The sequence below is a fragment of the Lonchura striata genome, chromosome 5 (assembly GCF_046129695.1).
Source record: "Lonchura striata isolate bLonStr1 chromosome 5, bLonStr1.mat, whole genome shotgun sequence".
NCBI lineage: Eukaryota > Metazoa > Chordata > Aves > Passeriformes > Estrildidae > Lonchura > Lonchura striata.
In genome coordinates this window covers 67,428,426-67,452,095 of record NC_134607.1, presented here as the reverse complement: position 1 = coordinate 67,452,095, position 23,670 = coordinate 67,428,426, and the positions used below count along the sequence as shown (strand labels likewise).

Below are 23,670 nucleotides of genomic sequence, written 5' to 3'. Positions count from 1 at the left end.
CATCTTCATGGTCCTTCATAAGGCAGCCTCCAGTATGAGCATATCTCTTTACTAGGGAAAAAGAAGATCCAGAACCCCATATACATCTCAGCAGGGCTGAATAGAGGGCAAGGATCGCCTCCACTGACCTGCTCTGCCTGATGCAGCCCAGGATGCCTTTGGCATTTAACCAGTGAAGATCATTTCCAGTACACAACACGGGTTTTTCATAGGGGAAGTTTATAAATTGCAAATAACTCTTAAAGATTTGGTTATTTTGAAGGGATAGTTTTATGGTAAAGCCTTTCTATTCTGAGTAATTTTTGCTACAGAGTTGACTCCCAGTTGAACTAGGACTCGAGTGGCTTCTTAGGAGTCACACTGCAATTAGAGGTTTCATCAGAGCAGTGATCTGGAAGTCTTATCAGGAAAAGACAGTTTTCAGTGATCTTTCTCAAGCATTCAAGTGACAGAAAAAATAGAAGGAAATGCAGGACTGTAAGACATGTATGCTGGGAAGTTTGATTTGCCAGTGAGTCCCAGGGTTGGAGACAGTGGGGCTTTTGAAATGACATCAGGGAAAAATATGTCCCTGCCTATGTTATTTTATGTAAACACGATCTTTGTAGAGTCTTTTTGAACTATGATACAGTGTCACAGCAATAATGGATTAATAATGGAGGACATCTTAATTTTGTGTTTCCATTTTTTTAAGCATCTGTTCTCTGCACCCTTTCTCTCTACTGCATCCAACGATGTATTTAGCAGATGGTCAGACTTAGGGGTTAACTTGTATAGAGGGCATGTTAGTTCATTTTAAAGTCAGTAAACTCAAGTCAGTAATTATTACCTGGCCAAATAAAAGGGAACAATAACTGTCTGCTACAAAGAAAAGAATATTTATTTGAGGGAAAAAGAAAATAAATTAAAGATTAAGGAGCATTAGTGTAAGAATAAGAAGGGAAAGAAGAAAGAAAATATGAAGGGGAAATTACAAGAAGGCAGTAAAAGAAATATATCATTATTTGCATTTTCATTTTTTTGTTGTTTCATTTTGATGTCTCCCCAATTTCAAGATTTCTTTCTTGATACAATATATATACATAGTGACAAGCCTTGTTTAAAATTATTTCAAGTTTAAAAAATATTCTTGCATTTTGTGTATATTCTTTCCTATATCTTACAAGTGGGAAGTGAACTTCCCATGGGACACCCCCTCACAGAGCTAGAGGCTGGAATGCCATTTCCCCACCCTCTCGCACTGCTGTCCTACTTACTTGAGGGTTTCTTGTCCAAAAGCTCTGACAAGCAGTTTTTATTGTAACCCATATGGACTGATGTGTAAGATCCCAATTACTCTTCACCCCTGAGATCTAGAAATGTGAACAGACCAAACATGGACTCGACAGGTGGCACTGAGCTGCTGCTTTGATTTTCCCACTGATGTTGGTTGTCTGATTGCCATCCATCTCCATGGCTTTCCCTAGGGATTTGCACTGGATGGGTGCTTGGACAGGCTGGCAAAGGAGGAACTTTCCAGGCCAGGCCTCCTGCAGATCAGGGTGTTAATGCAGTGCTGATGTGCAGGTTCAGTGCCAATGAACCTGCCCAGCTCTGTCTTCACAGCACTTCCTGAGTTTGTGTTGCAACATCTCTCATCCACTACTCAGCCCAAACCAATAAAGCTCAGCTTCCATCCCAGCACGCAAGGATGGTTTCTTTAGGGACAGATTAGTTTGTAATGACATAAATTTGCCTTGATGCTATACACCTGACTTGTGTGTTTATTTACCCTTCCACCATGTATAGAACCTAATTCTGCATCTGCTTTTTTTTACTCCTTTATCACCATCTAGTGCAGATATCATATGAGTGTTGCCAAGCTTCAGGTGTGGAAGTTGGCCCCTTCCTTTAGAAGTAAAACAGACTGTTCCAGCATGATGGCCATTTGCTTCCCACTCATTACACTGGCAGCAGGAGAGGTCAGGAATTTGCAAAAGCTGTCATTGTCCTATATGAAAAATTGTACATTGAAATTCTTCAGGTACTTGTACAGCTATTAGCCATTTTAAACTGTTTAATATAAGTGGCTTATTTCAGAGAGCACGAAAAGTAGATTCTGGCAATTTTGCCCTTGATATCTTTTCTATCTGTGTCGCACTTTAGTCAAAATTTACATAATAATGGGTAGGGAAGTGTTGTGGGACATGAACCAGTGCATATTAGTTCTTAGTTGCTTTCCCAAAAGGCTTGAAAATGCAGCAAATTTAATCTAGGTCGGAAAAAAAGAAAAAAAAAGAAAAGGAAAGGAAAAAAAAATAAGAAAAAAAAAAAAACTTCCATTTTGTAGGCAGAGGACATTTATAGAGAGCATTTGTATTCACAAGGGTACGGGAATGACAGAGTGCAACTCCTCCAAAAGAGCTCCCCGGTGCAGCTGAAGGCTGACAGCAAACTAGGACTTGTGGCCAATTAACAGAAAGGCCATCATAACTTGCAAGGCATGGAGAGAAAAAATTGAGCTCCATGGGATCATTTTTCAGTGGCCATTTACGGGGCTGTTACCGGCCTGGAGCATTTGTGCTTTAATGCAAGCGGTGAGATGTGGGGCACACTGGGGCTGGGGCACTGCCACCCCAAATCCTGTAACCAGGAGGAAAAATAGAGCACAGGGTGGAATTTGGCACGTCCCAGCTCACATGTGAGCCCTTGCCTACATTCAGCTAATGTATTAATATTAGAAGTGGCATTGCTATAATATGTGCTGTCATTAGAGTGGCAATGCGATTTCCTGGCTGGTGACAGGACTGGTAATACGGTTTCCATCAGGGTGCCAATTATATCAAACTATTAGCAAACCTGAGCTAATTGGGAGGCGGCACCATTAAAGGTTGGTTTCTGCTGTATTCGGCAATTCTAGCAGGGATGGGTTCAGGAGTGAATCCTTTCCCTCTTACCCTCCCATGACTCCATAGGCAATAGAGTATAAGGATGGTGCAGGTAGGAATCAAATCACATCCCTGCCTTAGCCACTTTCTTATTGTAATAAGCAGAGTTCCAAAAATTTTTATTTTTGGGTGTCTTTGTCAGGAATGGCTCTATTTGCTATTCAGACAGTTCATGGTTTTCTCTGGTTTTGTATGGAACCACCCAATCAAAATCTCTAAGATTTGAACCATCTCTCCTAATACTAGACCACTGTCTTCAGTGCAGGTTAGCTAATTACACTAACATCTGTAGCACAGAAGAAATGCCAGGCAAGGCTTCCATTACACTGGATAAAATGTAAGCAAAGTGAAAAGTCTCATTGCCCAACCACACACCTGAATACCTTGTAGCAATAGGTCTTCTCAGTGGCTTTAGTAGAAAAAAAGATTTTAATGTCTTCATTGGCTTTTGGCAAATGACGTTACAGGTCACGGTGTGTTTGGTTAGAAATGACGCTGTTCAGGCAGCTTTTTGTGATGTACAGAGCACGTATTCCAGAGTTCAGGTGGATGACTGGAATGCAGGAGATCTTGTTAAAGGCTGCCCTGTATTGTGTAGTGTTTAAATTTTGGTGGTGAATGAGTGGATGTGGAAATCAGGAGAGAAACATTTGGAGTGGGAAAAAAAAACCAAGAAAAATAAATTGTCCTGAACTGAAACTAGCTTGAACTGTGCTGGATTGACAAGAAGCTACTGTCCCCATTGAGATTCCAGGCTTGTATGAAGCCAGCACCTGTTCTGCTTGCAAATGCACACACAAAAGTGAGCTTCATTCACAGAAAGAAAGAAACATAGCAGGACTTCACTCATTTAGCCTTCCAGGGCCTTGAGTCCCTTGATCTGTCAGCCCCTTAGAATTCAAACGCAGCCTTTAAAGGAATTTTCAATTCACAACATGATGACTTTGTTGATGTCCTGAATGTGAATGTATTTTGAATTGAATTTGTCTGCCAGTATTCCATTACTTGCTAAAAGAATGCAGAGTTCAATCATCAGATAATCATTATAGCTGTTTTGAAGTGTTTATTTTATTAGTCTAGAAGGTAAAGCAAATTTCATACTTTTAAGTTGTTGCAGGCTTTGCAGGCGCCCTGATAAGCTCTTGTATTTCTATACCCCATGGTTAGGGTTCAGGTACTGGCAGCAGGTGATAATATGCACAACACAGGAGAGATCCAAACTGACAAATTTTGACAGTTGAAAACTAATATATCAGACCAATAAATATGGGTTGAGCTTTATTTTTTTTTTTTTTTTTTCCCCTCTGGTATCTTTTCTCTTTTAATTCCCAAAAGTTAAATTTTCAGGCCTGGGAGACTGAAAAATATTTTTCTACAAGCAAATCAAAACCTCAGAGCATCTTGTGGAGTGTGTTTTAATTACTGTCCACATCCAAGGGTTATTTTCTGATATAGATGCACATGTGTAATTCCTGGTAACTTTAATAAAGGAATTATCTATTCAGTTTAGGAAGCTGTAAAAGACTTTTTCTCACCCAGAGCAAGATGGAGGTGTCCATATTCACTCAGGCATGAAATCCTGGCTGAGAGATTAAGCCTCTTACACAGATCCCAGTGCCATTAAATGTCAACAAGGACTGTGTAAGCCACATCTTCAAGTGGAGGAGAGCTTCCCTTTGTTAGTTATTCAAAATTAGGAATGTAAACAGCTCTCACAGCATAATTAGTTTGTGTTTGAATTGGGAGAAAGTGACAAAAATAATGGCATAGCAGAGCTCCTGGAGATGTCATAGAGCTGGATCTTTCAGCCTAACAAAGCCATGACTGCTCTGCTGGGAGGCAAATTTGGGTCACGGAGCAGAAGTCACACAGTAGGAGAAGCCCCATTGCTCGGGGTCACTAACAGCCCTTTGAAAAAATTCTCTTGCTTACAGGAGGAATGGCATGTCTTAAAGTTTCATGGTGAAAACTGCAATTTGTCATAGTTCCACAAAATCCTCCAGAAACCCAGGTTCACTGCTAGCAGAAAACCATGGCCCCCGTGGTGTGAAAGTCCTCACCACTTGATCTTTTTCCCATTCCTCACTTCTAAATGATGGCTTCAGTGAACCCATGGCTTGATTCTCCTGTAATCCATTGCTGCCATCTTTGACAGTGACTCACGTAAAGCTGTTTCTAGCCATACATGAGGCTGTTTGTCCCTGTCACTGTCTTGCTAAACAGGTTTCTGTGGAAATTAAATAAATAAAATCTCTACCAGTGGTGCTAATTGGTGCCTTTGGCAGCCTGAGCAAGGGCTTGTGAATTGAATGTGTCATGGAGAATTGAATGTGTCAACTCTCTCCCAATGGCTGGGACCTTAAGGTCTTTCTCTGGCACTAAATTTCCTTTGAAAAAAGAAAAAAGGGGAAGAGGCGGGAGGGGGGAAGAGAGAGAGAGAGAAAACAAGCTGAAGTAAGAGATCTTTTCCCTTTTTTTAATGAGGTGTTGAAGTTGAACATTGTAGTGTCCACACTGCAGCGTTTGCTCGTCAGATGCCTTAAGAAGTAGGGCTGGTTTTTGCTGTTCTTTCTCAGGCATCCGATTAAACACTGAGCAGCATGGAGTGGCAGGTTTTATTCAGTCTGTTCAAGCATCTGGCAGGATAGCCATGAAGTTGTTGCCGATGTCCTTAAGGGACTGTAGGGATCTGCATGATTCATTCAGCATTTTTTTCAAGGTACAAAGAAGAAATGCCTTACGCTGTAGTAAATACTGTTCCAAGTAGAGCACAACCAGCTTAGCAGAGCGTGGGAGATTTGCTGCTCTGGAGGCACTGACTGGCAGGATGAGCTCCTCTGCCTGTGGGCAGGAATACACTAACCCATGTGGAGTTAAACTGGGCTGGATTTCAGGCTGTTGAGGACTGGCAGAACCATGTCCACAAACCAATTCACCTTTTAAGTTGTCCTGACTAGGAGAGGAGAAGGTTATCACTGACAGGCTCTGAGTTATTTGGATGTCAAAGTCTAGTTGCGGTTCAAGCTGCTGTCGAGTTTGTTGGTAATGAAAAAAAGATTCTATGTGCATGGGGTCTGAAGGGGAGGGTTTATTTTTTAATTTTCTTTCAGTAGGAAGCATACCTTTTCTTTTTCAGCTGGGCCACGTGTTTGTTTTGGCAATATTACATTTTCTTTAGTAAAATAGAGGGAGGAAGGAATGTCATTGCCTTTTTGCCTTTCAGCAGGGGACAGCTACTAGTCTTAAAGCACAATTTAGCCCTGTCCTGTTACACAGGCATCTTCCCCATCAACACTCCTGCAGAAAAAACTGAATTAGGTCCTTTTTCTATGTACTCACCCAAAAGGATTTTACAGTGGTGCCATCTTCAATGCAGTTTGTGTAACATGGCTACAGCACCTCTGGAAAATCCATAGGCTGAGCTACAGCATTTTCTTGGGGAAACATGCACTATTGCCTTTTCTGTTTCTCTCTGTTGCCTTATTTTCTTTTCTGAGTCCAGCTGACCTCTGTGGCAGACACCTTCAAATTCAGGTGTACACGAGTGGGGGTCCATGCCACCCTCAAACCACAGCAAACCAGCTCTTGTTGTGGGGTTTGTTTTATTTAGGAAGATATAAGCCAAATGTGTCCTGACAAAAATTTTATCCATATGCATTTCCAGATGTGTCAATCTGTGAGCTGAGAAGTCTCTATTTTTGTCAAGGTCTGATGACCTGCCTGAAACATCCCCACATTTCCTATTAAGCTACTGTTTCTTCCAGTCCTCATTCACAGAAACATTTTTCTCTCCTGAGCTGTTACTTCCCAAAAATGACCAGTTAAAGGGTATTTCACAGCATATTCATCTTTCAAGTGCAGTTCTTTCAAGTATTGCCAAGAATGATAAACCAATAGATTTCAAATTTCTCCTTATTGGAATGAACCCCCGAGCTGAAATCTAAAATGAAACTCTTCAGGCCCATGGAAAAGGACATGGCAATTGCAAAGTTGCGATTACAGCTTGATATTTTCCCCTCTGAATCCTCTCTCCTGGTTAAAAAGTCTTATATTAAAAAGCTAACAAACCAAAAAAAGAAACAATAGGAGATAGACTTGGAGCTGTCTGACAGGATAGAAAAATATTGCAATATTGTCTTAAAATACCACTATTAAATGTCACAAACTTGGGGTAAAATAATTCACCTGGGGTAAAATAATTCAGATTTTCAGGATTTTCCAGTGAAACAGAAGGTTTAGAAACACTTATAGGAAACACAAACCTTAACAGGCTGTGCCTGTCTCTAGCACACATCCCTGCGATCGATGTCCCGCTTACTGAAATAATTATTAAACCATCTCCATCATAAAGTGTGAAATTTTAAAGAACCTGTTGGCAGTATGAAAAACGTTCCTCTCAGGTGTGTTAAGTCTGCATTACCTGCCTGCCCACGTTTTGCAGTGCCTGCAAGTGATTTTGTACATTAGGGATAAACTCGCTGTGTTCCAGCTGGCAATACACGGTCACCTTTGCTGGTCACCAAGGCAATGCTGTCACTGGCCTGGCTGCAGAGCCAGAGGGAGCATTCCCAATGCCATGCCCAGCTTGAGCCAAGCAAGGAGCAGTGGAGGGACCATTCTGGATTCAGCCCTTCCTTCCAACGTGGGCCACCAATGGTTGCTTCCAATGATTGCTGTGTGTTGCTGTGCACACCTTCTCCTTGTGTCCTTTGCCACTATGGGGATGCTGCAGGGTTGAACTCAAGCAGGCACGTCAGGTGGGCTGGGATGTTTCACCTTGACCAACATTAGGGAGCTGATATAAGCTTTGCTCATTGCCTGAAGCACAGATTATTTTATCTGTGTCATGCTCCAAGGGATGCATGAACCAGGGTTTCTTTTATTTACTTATTGGTTCTGACATTTCTCTGGAGTTGTAACAAATCTCTGACTGTGATTAAGAGAAAAGGATTGTTTTCTGATTCATCAGTAAGATCTGTTTCATGTGAAGTAGGTTTCTACTTCAGGGGCCACTTCTGTCCCCCAGCCAGCATTGCCCAGAATGTTTTCCCTCTCCCCATAATCAAACACCCCATCTGCAGCAAACATGTCATCTGTCAAGGAGCAGACTTCATTGCTGTGGGGTATTACAGGCAAACCCTGCTCCTTGCTTTTTGTCCCCTGCCTGTGACATTAGAGCTCTTCCCTGAGGATCTGTGTGTGAGCCCTGACCTCACCCTTGGGCTGGTTGAGCTGCCTGGGCTGTGTGCGCTGCAGCAAAAGCTGCTTTACGTTCGCAGTGGACAAAGTGACAGCAACCCATGTTTGGTCCCACACACCACCTGGCTGGACCATGCTGTCAAAAGGGAAACCACAGGATTAAGGCAACTAAAACCACCTGCTTTACTGAAAATGCAGCAGATGCAGGGAGAGCAGAGCCTCCCTTAATGCTGTTAGCCATCAGCAGCCTCCACTTTCCCAGCAGTGGCGAATTCACCTGTAGCTTGTTTTTCATTTTTGAAACTGAGTTGAGTGTTCCACCTCCAGTCCTGCCTGGTTTCAAAGAAATGGGGGAATCAACCTTAGCTCTTTTGTATAAGGCCCTTTAAATAAAGTCCTGCTTTAGCCTGCTTTTCTGCTTGGGATGTAACAATGAATTCCTGCTGCTTGAGCCTGCCATGTTGCTTATATTCAAAGTATAATGGGGAGCCTTCAGAAAAATATAACCTTATTTACAATGTACAAAGCCAATTGGATTTTGGTTAACAATTTCTAAGTGATTACAGTTCACTAACAATGCAGGTGTGCTATAGATGCAATGCACAGGGGGTGACTTTTATTTTAAATCATACAAGCTTTCTTTTATTCATGTCATTCAGGCGCCTCAGGATAATTCACATTTCCAGCTTTCATAATGTGTTGTTCAACCACTGTTTTTTCTCCCTTCCTATTGTACTCTCGCAAATCATACTCACTAATTTCTGAAAGCTTTTCATTTCTCTCTATAGGTTGTTGTTTCGTAACATTTTATACAAGAAAAGCTGCTCTTGAGGCACAGAATGCACTGCACAATATTAAAACTTTACCTGGGGTGAGTACATTTACTTTTTGATCCTAATTATTTTATTGCCAGAAGAATAGCCCTTTTGCTCTCCGTGCTGCTTGGTGCCCCAAATGATCTTAATCTCTGCAAGGAGGGTGGCTAAGCTGATGGTCTGTCCTGTGTTGGTGCCAGTCCTGTAGCAATGGCATCATGTCCAAAGGCAGCTGCTGTTCTCTAGAAAGTCCTTTGGCTGGAAAGGCTATTGATTCCTGCTGAGTAGAGACAGTGCCCAAAGTGTAATGTGGATCTTTATTTTTAATTTATTTAAGGGAGAGGGAGGGAAGGGGGAAGGAGAGAAAGCATAAGGCAGAAAAACACTGCACCACTGGGGCTTCATGTTTGAAGAGGCAGAGGAGAAGACAAAAGACAGCCAAAGTTTGTTAAATGCAGCCTTTATTTGTGTGGTTTCTAAACAACCTGAATGCACTGGCTGCACATCTCAGGGTGTTGTGTAGTGTGGTACCACGTAGCTGCTTGCACAGGGTCATCCTGTCTCCTGACATCACCTCTCGTCACCACCTGCTCCCACTGGCACCAGCATTCGGAACAGTTGTGGTTGTGTTGTACAAACTGTATCCTGCATTTTACTGTGGTATTTTATATTTAAATTACAGGGCTAGAGAGAAGTATATCACTGGTAATTGCATGTCTAAACTCTGAAATCTTCTTGTACCACCATTTTCATTTTTTCTGCTGTATTCTTTGAGGATGGAAGTGAAAAAAATATAAAGGATGGAGGCATATCCCCTCTTGATGTAGGAGAAGTGTTCAAGTATATGTTTGTAGTGTCTGGTTACAGACGTGAAAATAAATAAATACACTGTGTAAATAAATAGAGCATTGCCTGGACTGACAGTTATATGGCCAATATGTCCTTTAGTTCCTATGTGCTGTGTGTGAAATTGGACACTCTGTGTTTGAAAAATTATATCTGGCCGGTTCACTTTGTGCAAGTGATTTCCTGTTAGGAAAGCCACCTCATGTGTCATGGAAATGGCCAGCATAGAGAGGTGCTGTAATGGCACAGTTACCTGTGAGCCCTGCTAAAGGTGAAATGGGAGTCCTCTGTCATTTGCAATGAACATACTGGGAATGGTGTGGGAAATCTGCAAAGGTAGGAGAAGAGGAGTAAAGTTGTGGCATTTCAAGTGATGTTTTCCAGCAGCTGGCCCTTGCAAGGGACAGTACCAAGACCTTACAAGCCTCCCAGTGGGAGTCTCAGCACTTTAGGGTGTAGAGGATGAATGTGCCATTCAAGAGAGAGAAAGGAAGGCTCTGAGGGACAATTCCCTTTGAGACCCCTTTGGAGTCCCAGTGTTCTCTGTCCCTGCAACCCCAGCTGTTGGTTCCCATCCCCACTGCCAGAAAATGCCGAGCCCTCGGATGAGAGCTCTCTGACCCCATTCAATGTTGCACCTAAACCAACTCACTGAGTTATTGCTCTCCATCATGCTTGGAGTCAAATGGCTGTGTGGACTGGCTGGGTAGGATGGAGGTGACCCCAAGCTGCTGGAGCAGCACCCTGCCCAGATAGCATCCCTCAAGCTCTACCACAAGATCTATGCATCACAAAGTAGATGGGGTCTGTTTAGAATCATACAGAGTCATAAGGGCTGGAAAAGACCTCCAAGATCATCGAGTACAACCTTTGACCAAAACCCACAATGTCAATTAAATCACAGCACTAAGTGCCACATCCAGTTGTTTTTTTGAACACTTCTAAGCATGATGACTCCACCACTTCCCTGGGCAGCCAAAGGTTGACCACCCTTCTAGTGAAGAAGTTCATTCTGATGCCCAATCTGAACCTCCCCTGGTGCAGCTTGAGGACATGTCTTCTCATCCTGTTGCCTGGGGGCAGAGCCTGACCCCGCCTGGCCACACCCTCCTGTCAGGAGGTTGAAGAGAGTGGTAAGGTCACCCCAACCTTTTCTCCAGGCTAAACAAATCAAGCTGCCTCAGCTGCTTTTAGTTTTCTCTGTTGTTCCCTGAGTCCTCCAAGCTGCTTGCTGTGTTCTGAGAGATGTTATTTATCCCAGTGGGTGACTCGGAGGGACAGTTTCACTCTCTTGCTTCCTCACATACAGGTGGCAAAGCTGGCTCAGCTCTGCATTGCATCTTAGTTGAGCAGGGCATCATTTTCTCCCCAACTTTTGCACAGCTAATGAGCAGGCAGCAGTTAAAGATGCTAGTGTACCTTTTGATGTTATTTTAAAATAGGGTTCAAAAAATTTTTTTCCCTAAAGCTCTCTCTAGTTCTTTGTCATTTAAAATTTATCTTTCTAAGCTGTTCTTTCCTGTCCTGACTGTGAGGTTACAAAGTTTTCTTTTAAGGAAATACAGACACAGCATTCCCATAACTCAGGGGGCTTAGCTTTAAAAATACTCCTGGTATGGCCAGAGATGTTTAGATTTTACTATGAGATAAGTTGTTATACCTACTTTTTTAAAGGGAAGTCTCTAATAAAGAGAAGCAACTTGAATACATTTCTACTACTTGTCTTTCAGAATGATTCAGCATATATTATATAACAGATTCTGTATTTTGCACGTGCAGTATACTGACATTCAGCATATATAGGGATACTGTTATGCTGCATCTGTATATTCCCAAAATAACTTCATTTAAGCACTCTTTAAAGTTGTGGCACATGTGCTGGAAACACTTCACGTTAGGAGGGTTCTCCTTATATGAATTTTAGCAATTTCTGTATTGTTCCTCTTGCCTGCTAAGCAGCTATTACCAAACAAGTGGGAATCAGTAGTGGATAGTTCTGTGTGTGAAATAGTCTCAGAGCAAATGGAAGCAATCTTCTGTCAGAGCTGCAACAAGGGATGAATTTGGATCAGGTTCATTTAGGCATCGAGTGTCAGTTTGCTTCCAGTAAGCAAGGTATGGTCAGTAGGAGGTTCAGTAATAAGGTGTCTCCTGGAAACAAAAGAATCCATGCCTTCCCCTTTTGCTGTAATATCACCATGCATCAGATAAGGCATCCTTAAACAGCTCAGGAAGAAAATCCAAGGCAAAGGCAGGTGATTTATTAGTGTAAGGTAAGGAAAGTTGGCAGAGGCAGGAGCAGGGGGCTGCAGGGATGCTGTGGCTGTTGGAACTCATCTGTGTTTTACCTTGTTTTACCTGCACTCAGGTGTAACCTGCACTGCTGCAGAGGTGTGGAGGAGAATAGCTCTGTGTTCATTGTGGATAGAGCCTAGATTGTTTCTGGGTTTGGTGTCTTCATTTCTTAAATGCAGGCTTGCTCAGCAAGCAAGTTTTGGATCAGCACTGGTGAAGCCAAAAAAGTGGGGGTTTAGTGTGAATTTTATTCCCCTTCCAAGGCTGCATGTTCAGTGTAATTTAAGTAGCTTTTTGAGCAAAGCCTGCAGTGCTATGTCTCTATCTCTGCTTTTTTTGCCTGGACCTCATCCTTAACAGAGACATGAAAACACCAGCGCTTGATCTGCTCCTTTGAGCTGCACCCTTTTAGTGGACATGAAGAAAGTAAGACCAGACATAAATGATTAATGCAGAATCTTGGAAGAAAATATTGCAGGGTGCCTTGCTGTTTGATTACAAGCCTTGGAATTAGTCAACATTTCCATAATTCTAAACCAATATACACCTGTTTTCCCACTGTGATGTGAAGGCACAACTTAATTTAACAGAAACCCCGCTGTGCTAAATCTCTCATTAAATACCAAGCTAGTTCTGTAATTTAAAGTTGCAGCACTACTATTTTAACTGAATTGCCTTTGTATTATAAAATTAATAAGAAGTTAATGATGCACTTTGCTGTATTCACTCAGATTTTTTTTTCACAGCAACAACAACAAAAAAGAAAGATAAAGAAGAAAAACATGTCACCAGCTGACACTCAAGGCTTTTTTGGTTTTAATCATTTTCCTGAGGATAGAAATTCATTTAAAAAGATTTTTTTAAAAAAATTAAAAACTTTCTGCACAAGTAGGATCAAACATCATCTTTTTATTCGTGATTAATATAATCTCTCTGTTAGTCATAATATTCCGTGTCATATATGGGAGCTTTTATCTTTCCCAAAATATGTATTTAGATATCACTTGTTATGTACGATTGCTGCTAGGCAGAGAAGCAGATATGCAGTGTTTGAGAAATACAGGCATATTGTTATGATATATGATACAGATCAACAAAACAGGGACAGTTATCTTCTGTTTACTTGGTGCTGGCATCACAAGTAGCTTTTGTCTTGCAAATGAACAGTGTGAATTTTCAGATGTGTCTTTTCAAACATAGCACGAGAGCAGGTTGCTGGTACCCTCACAGCTCATAGGGATGTGGTATATATTATTCACCTTAGAGTCAGGTTTTCTTGGAGTGTTCATTTGGATTTTGTTTTAAAAGGCAGAAGGGAGAGAAGGGAAAATCTCAATTTGAATGTAATAATTATCTTGGAAATGGGCTTCTTTGGGATGAGATGTAGAACTGAGGCCTTAACTAGTCTCATTTTCATTAAGAATCTCATGGCTTCGTTAGAGTTGTTTAACTTCTATTCCCTAAACAGAGTAATCCAATAAATTCCACCCATCTAAATTTCTGTACCTTCAGTTAGATGTAATAATCTTGTTTCCCCCATGCCCTAATTTGCTGCTTAGTGAAAATTGGCTTCTGTATAGAGGGCAAACCTCAAAGAGCTGCATTCAGGGACTTCTTTAACTGCCTTCATGGCACTGACATTTGTTCATTGTTTTAGTTTTAACATGCTTTATTTTAAAAACAGAATGTTCTCTGTTTTGCTGACAAGTGAACCCGGTAGGATTTCCTGGCAAGGGTTAAGTGCAGAGAGGTAACACAAGAGCACTATATGTTGGTTGGATTCTTGGAGCCAAATAGCTGAATAAATGTACCTTTAATGCCATGCAGAGGCTATTTGAAGTCAGAAATCAATGGACATCCATTTGTAAAATCCACGCCTAAAACTCTTTGGAATCTTTGTTCTTTATTTGAAGTTAGATTTATTGGACATGGCAAGGGTTATTTGTTGTCTTTATGTACATTTTTTTATATATCCTCCTACCTAAGGTTATCACAGAAATAATTAACAGCCCACACTCTGCACTCCCATGCTTTTAACAGAAACATGGTTTATGTGGTTCTTATTTCAAGTGAGATATACATATGTATTCCAAGTATCAGCAAACATTTTGTATTGAAGTTCTGGTATGAAATTAGGACATTAGCTATATGAATTGATTTGATAAAGGGTTTAACAAGGAAGAAATACCATTTCGAGAAAAGTCTTAATATTTTAACAGCAAGGTGGAGTTTGTAGGAACTGTATTTGTAAAATATTCATGGATTTCTTTTTTGCCAGATGTTGTCAAGGAAAACATTTTTCATCTTTACATTGTAAGCATCACTTCTGGTTTTATTAAACGTTTTTTACATCATAGGGAAGCAGGACTTTCTTAGAGGGAACTTTGCCCACAGGTTGTGTACTGGCTGTAAGGAAACCTCAAGATCCATTTAGGGGTGTAGCATATGAAAAATAATAATCAGAATAATCTGGTCCAAAATGTAGGCACTCATGATGACTTACTATGAAACCTCATTCACTTTCTGATAAAATATCATCTGTCCAACAAGAAGCAAAAAAAACCCAAATATATTTCTGGTTCTTGCTTTACATCATGAGCTCCTTTCTAATGACTATTCTGACACTCTCCTTTCTGGAGTAGTGTTTTAATATCCACTTCCCTTCTCCATTTTAAGCCTTATGGTTTGTCAGCACTATATGAACATTATGTAAAAATTACCTGTAATAAAAAGGTAATCATCCAATATGATTTGAATAATAGCCTGAATATGATATATCAGTGACTCTGAGAGATTTTGACAAACAGAAAGGGAATTCAAAGAGCAATTAACTTAGTTAAGGCTTTGCAGTGATTGATTTATGATGACAAATTAAACTAATTCAGTACCCATATCGTATGGCCAAATGCTGTTTAATGAAGGATCCAAAGAGTATAGAACTGCTTAAATTATAAAAATACCAGATGGGAAAGAAGAGAATTCCCAGGGAGCAGCTGTTCCTAGGAGGTGAGCTATAAGACATTCAATGATGTTGAGAAAGTGAATCTGGCCCATTCCTTCCTTTAAAATACTATGCAAATGAATATACTTAATGATACACTGCCCAGCTCAGAAGACATGTGTTTTGTTTTTTTTTTAATTCAGAAATACCACTTCTACCCATGCCCCTCAAAACAAACAAACAAACAGAAAAAGTGTTGCAATTACTCTGCCACTTCAGTGAAAATGAATACTTGCACTGATTTCAAATACCTTAGTAGAAAAGTTGTGTTTGCACCTACCATTGCTGTGAAACACAGAATGGATCACCAGCCCCAGATTTAAAAAAATGGAAAAAAATTACTTAGAATCCAGTGAATCTCTGTAAGTAGCTGAACTTGCAGCTTAAAGGGACAATAGTGATTGTTTTGCAGGCAAAGGGAGAGGGGAATTTTGACCAAGTGAAATAACTTCTCTAAACTGAGCAAAACATTTAGTTCATACTTCTATTGTCCCTTTTTCTCACTGGGGGATGGAAGGTCAAATTTGAAAGGATTTAGCTTGTATTGACCTAACAGAGCCTTCACCACTGGACTTGGTTAAGACTGGAGTCACCTTTTCTCCTCTTGAAGATTCTCCATCTGTATGAAAGTATCAAATTCTGGTGGGAGTGAGAGAAAACAAGGAACAGCACTTGGTTTCCTGGTACTCAGGGCAGTGACTCAAGTACTATGATATCTGGATATGAGTCTATGCTCTAGTAAGTATTTTGTTTTTTGGAAAAGCTTCAAACATTTGGAAGAGGCTCTCCAAGAACAGGGAAGTGCAGGAAGATCCATTGTTCTGAGGCACTGAGAGAAGGTGGCTGAACCTTTACCTGCCTTACTTTAGGGGGGTGATGACCTGTGGTGTGTGAGGAGGGTGCAGAACTGCACAGGGTATGGGCATCAATGAGTTGATTTAGATCCCAGACATCCATATCAGGATGTTCAGGACACAAGAGCACACTGGCCCAGCTGCAAGAGCAGTTAGATGCACACTAGGTTTTTTAGAGAACTCTTGGAGTAGTTCAGGAATGGGGTTTTTTTGTTGGTTTTTTTTTTTTTGGTTGGTTGGGTTGTTTTTGTTTTTTGGGTGTTTTTTTTGTTTGTTTGTTTGTTTGTTTTGTTTTTTTGTTTTTTGTTGGTTTTTTTTCCACAGCTTTGCAGTATAATAATATTGAGATGGAGAGTAAGTAATGCATAATAATGGCTTGACCTCAGAAAAATTCACTGATGTGAAGCTCATCCCCATTCTGGCATGTGACACTGGGATTTGCCTCTGGTTTCCATAACTCTGATCAGCTGAGGTCATCACTTTGCAAAATCCCTCCAGACCTTTTTGTCCAACTTAGAAATCTTACTCAGTGAGGGTGGAGGATCAGTTCACAGGATATCACTTTTAAGCTGGTTGCCCAAAAATCACTGACTTGGAGAACGTTTTGCTGTGCACTTCAGAATGGAAATCTCTGAAGAAAATCAAGAGGCCATCACTGGAGTACTCCAGGGTATTGCAAAGCTCACCAAAATTTAGGTGGGGTGCTTAGCTAAGGACAATAGCCCAGACACTCTCTTAAACAGCTATTTATCCTCCTGCTGGTGTTAGCTGTTTTCTGTTATCTGGAACAGAAAGTACAGGTGCTTCAGTCAGCCTCATTAGCACCACGACACGAGCTATTAAAATTGTCTTCATAATGAAAAACTAGTTCAGGGAGCCTTCCTAGCTGTCTGACTACTCCTACAATAGTGAAATTAGAAAGGCAAATCATAAACAGAGTTGCAAGCATCAGGAAACAACATCATTAGAGGTGCCCTTGGATGCCATTTACCTGCCTTGATAGCAATGTTTGGTACCCGTGGAGCTGAGTTATGTTATGACTAAGGAGCCTGGGCCTCGTGGCATGTTTATATCAGAGATAATGTTTGTTCAGCATTCTCCTTCCATTGTGTCCAACCCTGGGAGCTGTGCTGCTTCCTTCAAACACCTCTGCTCTGTGGTCCATTGCTGTTGAAGGGGTGCAGTGCTGGCTCATTGTGTGTTTGCACTCCTGTGGTGGTGCAGGAAGCTGAGGTAGCCCCAGCCAGATTTCCCCCATCTCAGCTGGGTAATGATGCACACAGGTGCACTGTGCTGCTGAATGGGACAGTGTACATGATAAGAGAGAAAACAGAAATTCTGTCTTCTCTGTGATGCTCAAAACCCATAATACTACAAAAAAACAAGTGAAACTGGGTGGCCTGACTGAATCTCCTGCTCTAACACACTTTGGACAATCATATTCGGCCGAATTAAAAACACTCTTTGCAGACCCGGAGAGATAATTAATTTTTTGCTCATTCTCTGGAAGAAATTATCATCTTCATCAGCTTAGTTGGAAGAGACACTTTTTTGTCTGTTCTTCCCCTGTGCTGTACAAAGAAATCCTTCCTCCTCTGGCCAGTAGGGCCACTGGGGTTGCCAGAAGTACATGGAGATTCATTGTGGTGCAAGTACCAATCTGGGGTACAAGCATATTCATCTGATTGTATTGGTAGACATCCAAAACCTTTAGAGAAGCTCAAATGGGGTGTGAATTACCACTCTTGAAAGACATGGAGGGCACATAGCTGCAGAGCTTATATTTTAGGCTGTCAGTGTGTGAAGCAAGTGGTCAGCACCCTCTAAAGCAGAGGGCAAATATTATTGACAAGACACAGGGGAATGGGTTTAAACTGGAAGAGGGTAGGTTTATATTAGACATTAGGAAGAAATTCTTTACTGGGCGGGTGGGGAGGAACTTGGAACAGGTTGCCCAGAGAAGTTGTGGATGCCCCATCCCTGGAAGTGTTCAAGTCCAGGCTGAACAAGGCTTGGACAGACTTGGTCTAGTGGAAGGTGTCCCTGCCCTTGGCAGGAGATTGAAACTAAGTGGTCCTTTTAAGATCTCCTCCAACCCTAACCTTTCTATTATTCAATGATTCTATGGTTTTATGATTCTACAATTAAAGTGTCAAATACCCTTTGACAGGTAAAGCACTAGCAGAGGGGGAAAGCTAATGTTTTTCTGCTTTTGGAATGGTCCATCTTTTCTCCTTCATCTCACTGAAATCAGTAATGGCTTTGCTACCAGACAGTAGCTGACTATCTGCAGGGGCAGAGAGAAACAGTCATTGAAAAAGATGTCACCATAACTCCATTTATTAACAAAAGCCTGAATCTATTGCCTTGTGCCAGAGAAGTTAAAAAAGCAAAAACTGCAAAAGAAAAAAAATCACATTGAGCTAAACAGAGTCTTAAGCAGTGGTAAACAAAATGTAGCTTCCTTTGTGGTTGATTTTTATCCAGCTGCAGCCAAATATCAAAGCGATATCAAAGGAAAGCTACCCATTAATTAATTCAGACTGACTTCACAAAGCAGGCTGGAGCTTTTGCTGATATCTGATTCTGACAACTTCCTAATCTTCACAAGTTGTCATTAAGAGTGGCATTAAAGCAGTCTGCAGCCAATTCCAGCTCTCGCCCCATTGTATCTCAGAGATGGTCTATCTGCCATCGCGGGTGGGGGATATGCAAGCAGGGCTTAAAATAAGGAATTTTGCTTCTTTGCAAATGTAATTTACAATGTATCAGGACATCTCATTAATACACTGCCTCAATTATTCATCCTAGGAATTCTCACCCATTCCCACTTGCAACTATTACAAGTTGCAGTGAGTGGAAATTTTCTTTTCTGAAGGAGATACACAGGGAAAAAGCAGAGAAATAAACTAAAAAAGAAGCTTGTGTCTGAAAGGAATAATTAGAAGTCTGTAATGATATCTAAGAACGTATGAATAGAGGCTTATCACTGACTTCAAGATAGAGAACATAGGATTGTGGGTTGAAGAAAGTAAGATTGCAGAAAATAAGACACTAATCAGAGGATAAGATTAGTTATAAACTAAGAACATTGAGCAACCTGGTGTAGTGGAAGGTGCCCCTGTCTGTGGCAGGGGGTTTGAAACCAGATGAGCCTTAATGTCCCTTCCAACCCAAACCATTCTGTGATCCCATGAACTGAAAATCTGGTACCTCCACAAGTGAAGCTCCTGATTCCACCATGAAAACACAACATTCAGTGTTCCTTACCACTGCCAGGATCACTCAGAGGGATCATGCAGAAATATGGGGGATATCACACCTTTATATTTCCATTCACCTGTGAATGGCTCAAATGATTGAAGAGAGTTTGCTTTCTAGATGATCACTTGAACATGTATCCACCAGACAGTAACTAATGCTATTTTGTGACAAATTCCAGGCAATAACTTAGAGGAAAATGTGCTGTGTTATTATACAGTATATTCATTTCAAATATTGCAGAGAATACAGAGGAGGATAAGTACTTTTGGGGGAGCACCTCACCAAGCATCCACAGCAGCATCCATGAAGATGGTGCATTTATTTCCTCCAGGGCCAAGTACTGCCCAAATGCCAGTGATAAATGGGAATTATTTTTGGTTGTACACAGAACCAAGGCTTTACCACCGAAAGAGGTGAAATAAAGCTTAGATCAAGTATCAGGAAAAAATACCCAGTATCTGTTCAATTAGAATAATCTTCTAAAGGATACAGGGTTAAATCCCAGTCCTTATGGGTGTTCGGAGTAGGAAAGTATTAGAAAATATGGGATAGGCAGTAATCCTGTATTGGCATTAAGTCATTCAAGATGAGCTGCTGGATTTTTTCATCTCTCATTTCTCCGATTGCTAAGAAGTGAAAGAAATTGCTATGCTGGGTAAATATAGAATCCTCCTATTTGTACAAAAATATATGATTAACCAAAAAGAAAGATCTTGCTAAGTAAGAGCTACTGTCAGTTTAAGTGCTGTGCTTACACACTTGTGTCTGGAGGGCTCTAGGGGTTGCTCAGGCAGACGTGTCCCTTGCCTCTTGTGACCCTCGTCATTTTGCAAAGAATGACATGGAATTATCCCAGTTTAGGAGTGGCCAGATAGCTGACAGCCCTCATTGTCTGCTACTTGTCTTCCTCCCTGTCGACATAAGAGCCAAAAATAGAGGGTGAGACGTGGGGAAAATTTATTTTCTGCACCCATTGCTCTTTCCCTGTGCTTTCCTTGCCCACTGCTACAGCCTCACTGACACTGCAACAGCCCTCAGGCTGCATTAGCCTCTCTCAGAAAAAGTAGCATATGCCAAGAAACAGGAGTTCAAGACTTCCCAGTAGTTCTAAATGCTAGCTTTGGAGCAGGTAGGATGAATGATTAAGAGTTTTGAGCTCAGCTGGTTTTAGCAGAGGACCTTCCTGGTAGTTCTCTGTGGCCTCCAGCTGTTCCACCTGAAGCCATCCCGGCAAAGAGATTTCCTTGACCTTTAGGCGAGTTGCACATGAAGATGTTACTCACGGGGCACAGACAGAGAAAACTTCTAATTGAGTACAGCAGCAGTAAAGAATAAGTAAAAGAGGACAAGTTTTCACATACTGATGTTTAAGTCACTAAATGAAGCATTGATGCTTTTTTTCAAAAGAATCAAGGGGCCCAGACTCTGGACACAGGCATTAAGGTTCATGCTTGGGATCAGATACTGGTCTGGAGCTTTGCAGATGGGTGGAGGCAGATTGACTTTGGCTTTACTCTTCCTAGCACTGTCCCTTTTACTAATGAAATCTTAATCACAGCTTGGTCTAAACACCACAGCCAGCTGGAACCAGACTCATTCTTCAAAAATATATGTTTCTGCTAATGTTGTCTGCTTATTTTTTGTTTGCTTCACTTTCCAAAATACCTATTGACAGAAATATTCAAATGCATTAGAATTCCTGAAGATTAGCATTATAAATAAATAGTGCTTGTTTAGTTTGAATACAAACCACTTTCCTTATCCCAAAGAAAGCACTGGCAGAGTACATTAGCTACAGAGATGCTAAAAAATTAAAGAGAATGAGTTCATATGAAGGGTGGTTAAAAATAACATGGTTGCTCAATGTGACTTACTGGTGTTTGTAACTGTATGTATACACAACCAGACATTCATATTTTCATGTGAACAGTGTGTGTTTGTGTGTGCTTGTGGTGGGAGACTTGTGGCAGTATTGTTCAGTTTTCATAGATGGATGAAATATCAAGCTATCTTTTTCATACTCTCTCTACAGCCAGGTTATTTTGCCAGGGCAGACTATTGGCATAACACTGAGAGTTTGGATGCTGATACTGGATAGTCGTGGAAAATTCCTGTAACTTCAGCTCATGGAGAGCTTAAATAGAATTTATGAGCCACATCCTCATTTGGCGTAAAATATTATGGCTCTGCTGGTTCAACAATATAACTGCACTACTTACCCCAGCTGATCTCAGTCAGGAGAGTAGAATTTTTGACATCTTAATTCAAAACCTCTTTTCTACCTGAATGCTTTGGCTATTCCCTGCAATATTTAGAGGCATGCTTGTTGACAAGTAGTTTGGGGCTCATGTCTGACCTTTGAAGTTATCTGGATTGTAACATCCAGAGTGGTAACAGAGACGAATTTGACTGCCTGTCTGCCTTCTGGGTAGGAGGGAATTGTGAATCAAGACATGTATTCTGGACTCAGAACTTCTCTGTACCTTTGTGAGGTGAAAAGTGAAAATGGCAGCGGCCCCACAGCATCAGGGCCAACTTTTTATATATATTGTACCCTTTGCTCTAATTTAAAAGGTAGAATTTCAATAGATTTTATAATTTTGATGCTTTTGGGGCTTATTTGAGACTTACCTCAATCACACTTTTTAGCTATAAGATGTTCTTGCTGTTACATTGTAATGCAAATAGGAGAGCTTTCCAACAGAATTTTAAAAAAGCTTTACATTTAAAAAAATCCCATAGACTAGAATTTGAGTTTTGTATAAAATAATAGACTCTAGTTTCTGTCAGAAGAGGAGCCCAAGAGCGTTGTTGAATCAAGGTGACCTTCCATGCTGCAGAAAGAGTCAGGCAGAAGATCCACTTAGCAAATGAACAGAAAAATCTGTGATGTGAAACAGGGGGAGTGGCTGAGGCTGGTTTCACTCTCTTTGAGTGAAAGCAAAAAATTAAGAAGATAAGTGCAGATGAGATAACACTGTGAAAGAAACAGAGGAGCCCCTTACTATGCTTTCTTGCCTCTCTGAAATGCTGCTGTCACTAGTCATTCCTTTTAAAGGGTTATCTCCTGAATTCCAGCTTGGCAAAGGTAGAGGATATTGATGAGCATAATCACATGGTGTTTTCCCAGAGCATAGTTCACAGAGGACAACAAGCAAGCACAGAACAACGTAAGTCTTTAAATAAAACTCCTGCAAAACAAGTATTTTATATCCTGGTCACTTTGGCCTCTCTCAGAACCGAGCTTGTGTTTTGCATTACAAAAGCCATTGCATGTTTTAAAAAACCTATTATTTAAACTAAATTCCTTCATAGTCATTGATAGCCTGAAAGAAAAGTTATCTTATTTTAGGCTGGGACTGGGTTTTTAGGGAAGAAGAAGGACAAGGTAGAGGATTGCTTTGTTTTCTTAACAAATTTCTAAAAATTATCCTAGAAGTTGATGTGGAATCAGACAGATTTATGCAGAAAGGGAGGGGTTTCCTGTGGACCAGGCTTGAGCATTAGCACCCTAAAATGGTGACTGCAGACTGAACTACTTGAATATTTTCATTTGGCAGCAGGAAAGGTCTTTTTCAAAATGGGGCCTTCTTCTCTAGTTTTCACAGATTCTGAGAAGGGCGAAATTCCCTGAATATGCTCTCAGGAGTCTGTGCTCCCTAAGTGGGGAATCTGGGAGGAAAGTGAAATCTGCCTTTGCAGACCACTCAAGAAAGAATGTCTCTGCTTTGCTGCTTTCTCCTTTTAGATGGTTGAGGGACCTCTGTCATTGCCATGGGAAGACTTCATGTAGAAGATGACTTAATAGGTAGCATGTTTTGGCTTTGCTCTGGCTCTGTTTTCCAAATACTAATATGGGAGGAGGAGGTGTTCTTAGATTTGAAGGGCAAGTACTCCCTTTAAAGTCTCAATCTCCTGTTGACTTCTAGAAACAAACACCCAACTGGGGAGATGGAAGAAAGTACATCTTCAGAACACTTGAGTCATGTCCAGTGGGACGCTGACTGGAAGGCTTGTGTCATGCTGGGAATTGAGTCCTGGCATCTTAGGTCATGCTGGCCAAATCCACCCAATGCACAACAAGGCTGCATTATTTATTAGCTGACATCCCAAAGCCACAACAGCTTGGCTGGCATTTGGTTCCTCCAGCAGCCCTGGATCACTGCTTCAGGTTCTTATGTCACCTCTCAAATAGGGTAGCTAGGGAGTGATATTGTAAAAATATTTAAAAACCCTGCTTGTGTGGAGTGCACCTGCTAAATAATGTCTTACCTACACTGGATGATAAAATAACAATATTTTGGCTTGACAGACTTGGCTTCAATTGTGGAATAACTCCAGGTGCATCACATGGAGCCTCTCTGCCTTTTTCCCACCTTCGTCCTTTCTGCTGCAAAGAGATAGCAGCAGTGAGTACCTCGCAGGGGTGTTGGGAGAGGATCAATTAGAGCATGAGAAGCTCGGGCTTT

The 23,670-nt window shown here is 41.1% G+C and overlaps 1 protein-coding gene across 17 annotated transcripts in view; it reads left to right on the top strand.

The window, feature by feature from the left end:
• CELF2 (CUGBP Elav-like family member 2) overlaps positions 1–23,670 on the top strand; it is a 547,018-nt gene that overhangs the window by 436,485 nt on the left and 86,863 nt on the right. For all 17 annotated transcript variants that reach the window (XM_021530962.3, XM_021530961.3, XM_031506833.2 and 14 more), the window contains one exon: positions 8,915–8,997. In XM_021530962.3, coding sequence (XP_021386637.1) covers positions 8,915–8,997 — 83 coding nt within the window. The remainder of the gene's footprint in view (positions 1–8,914; positions 8,998–23,670) is intronic.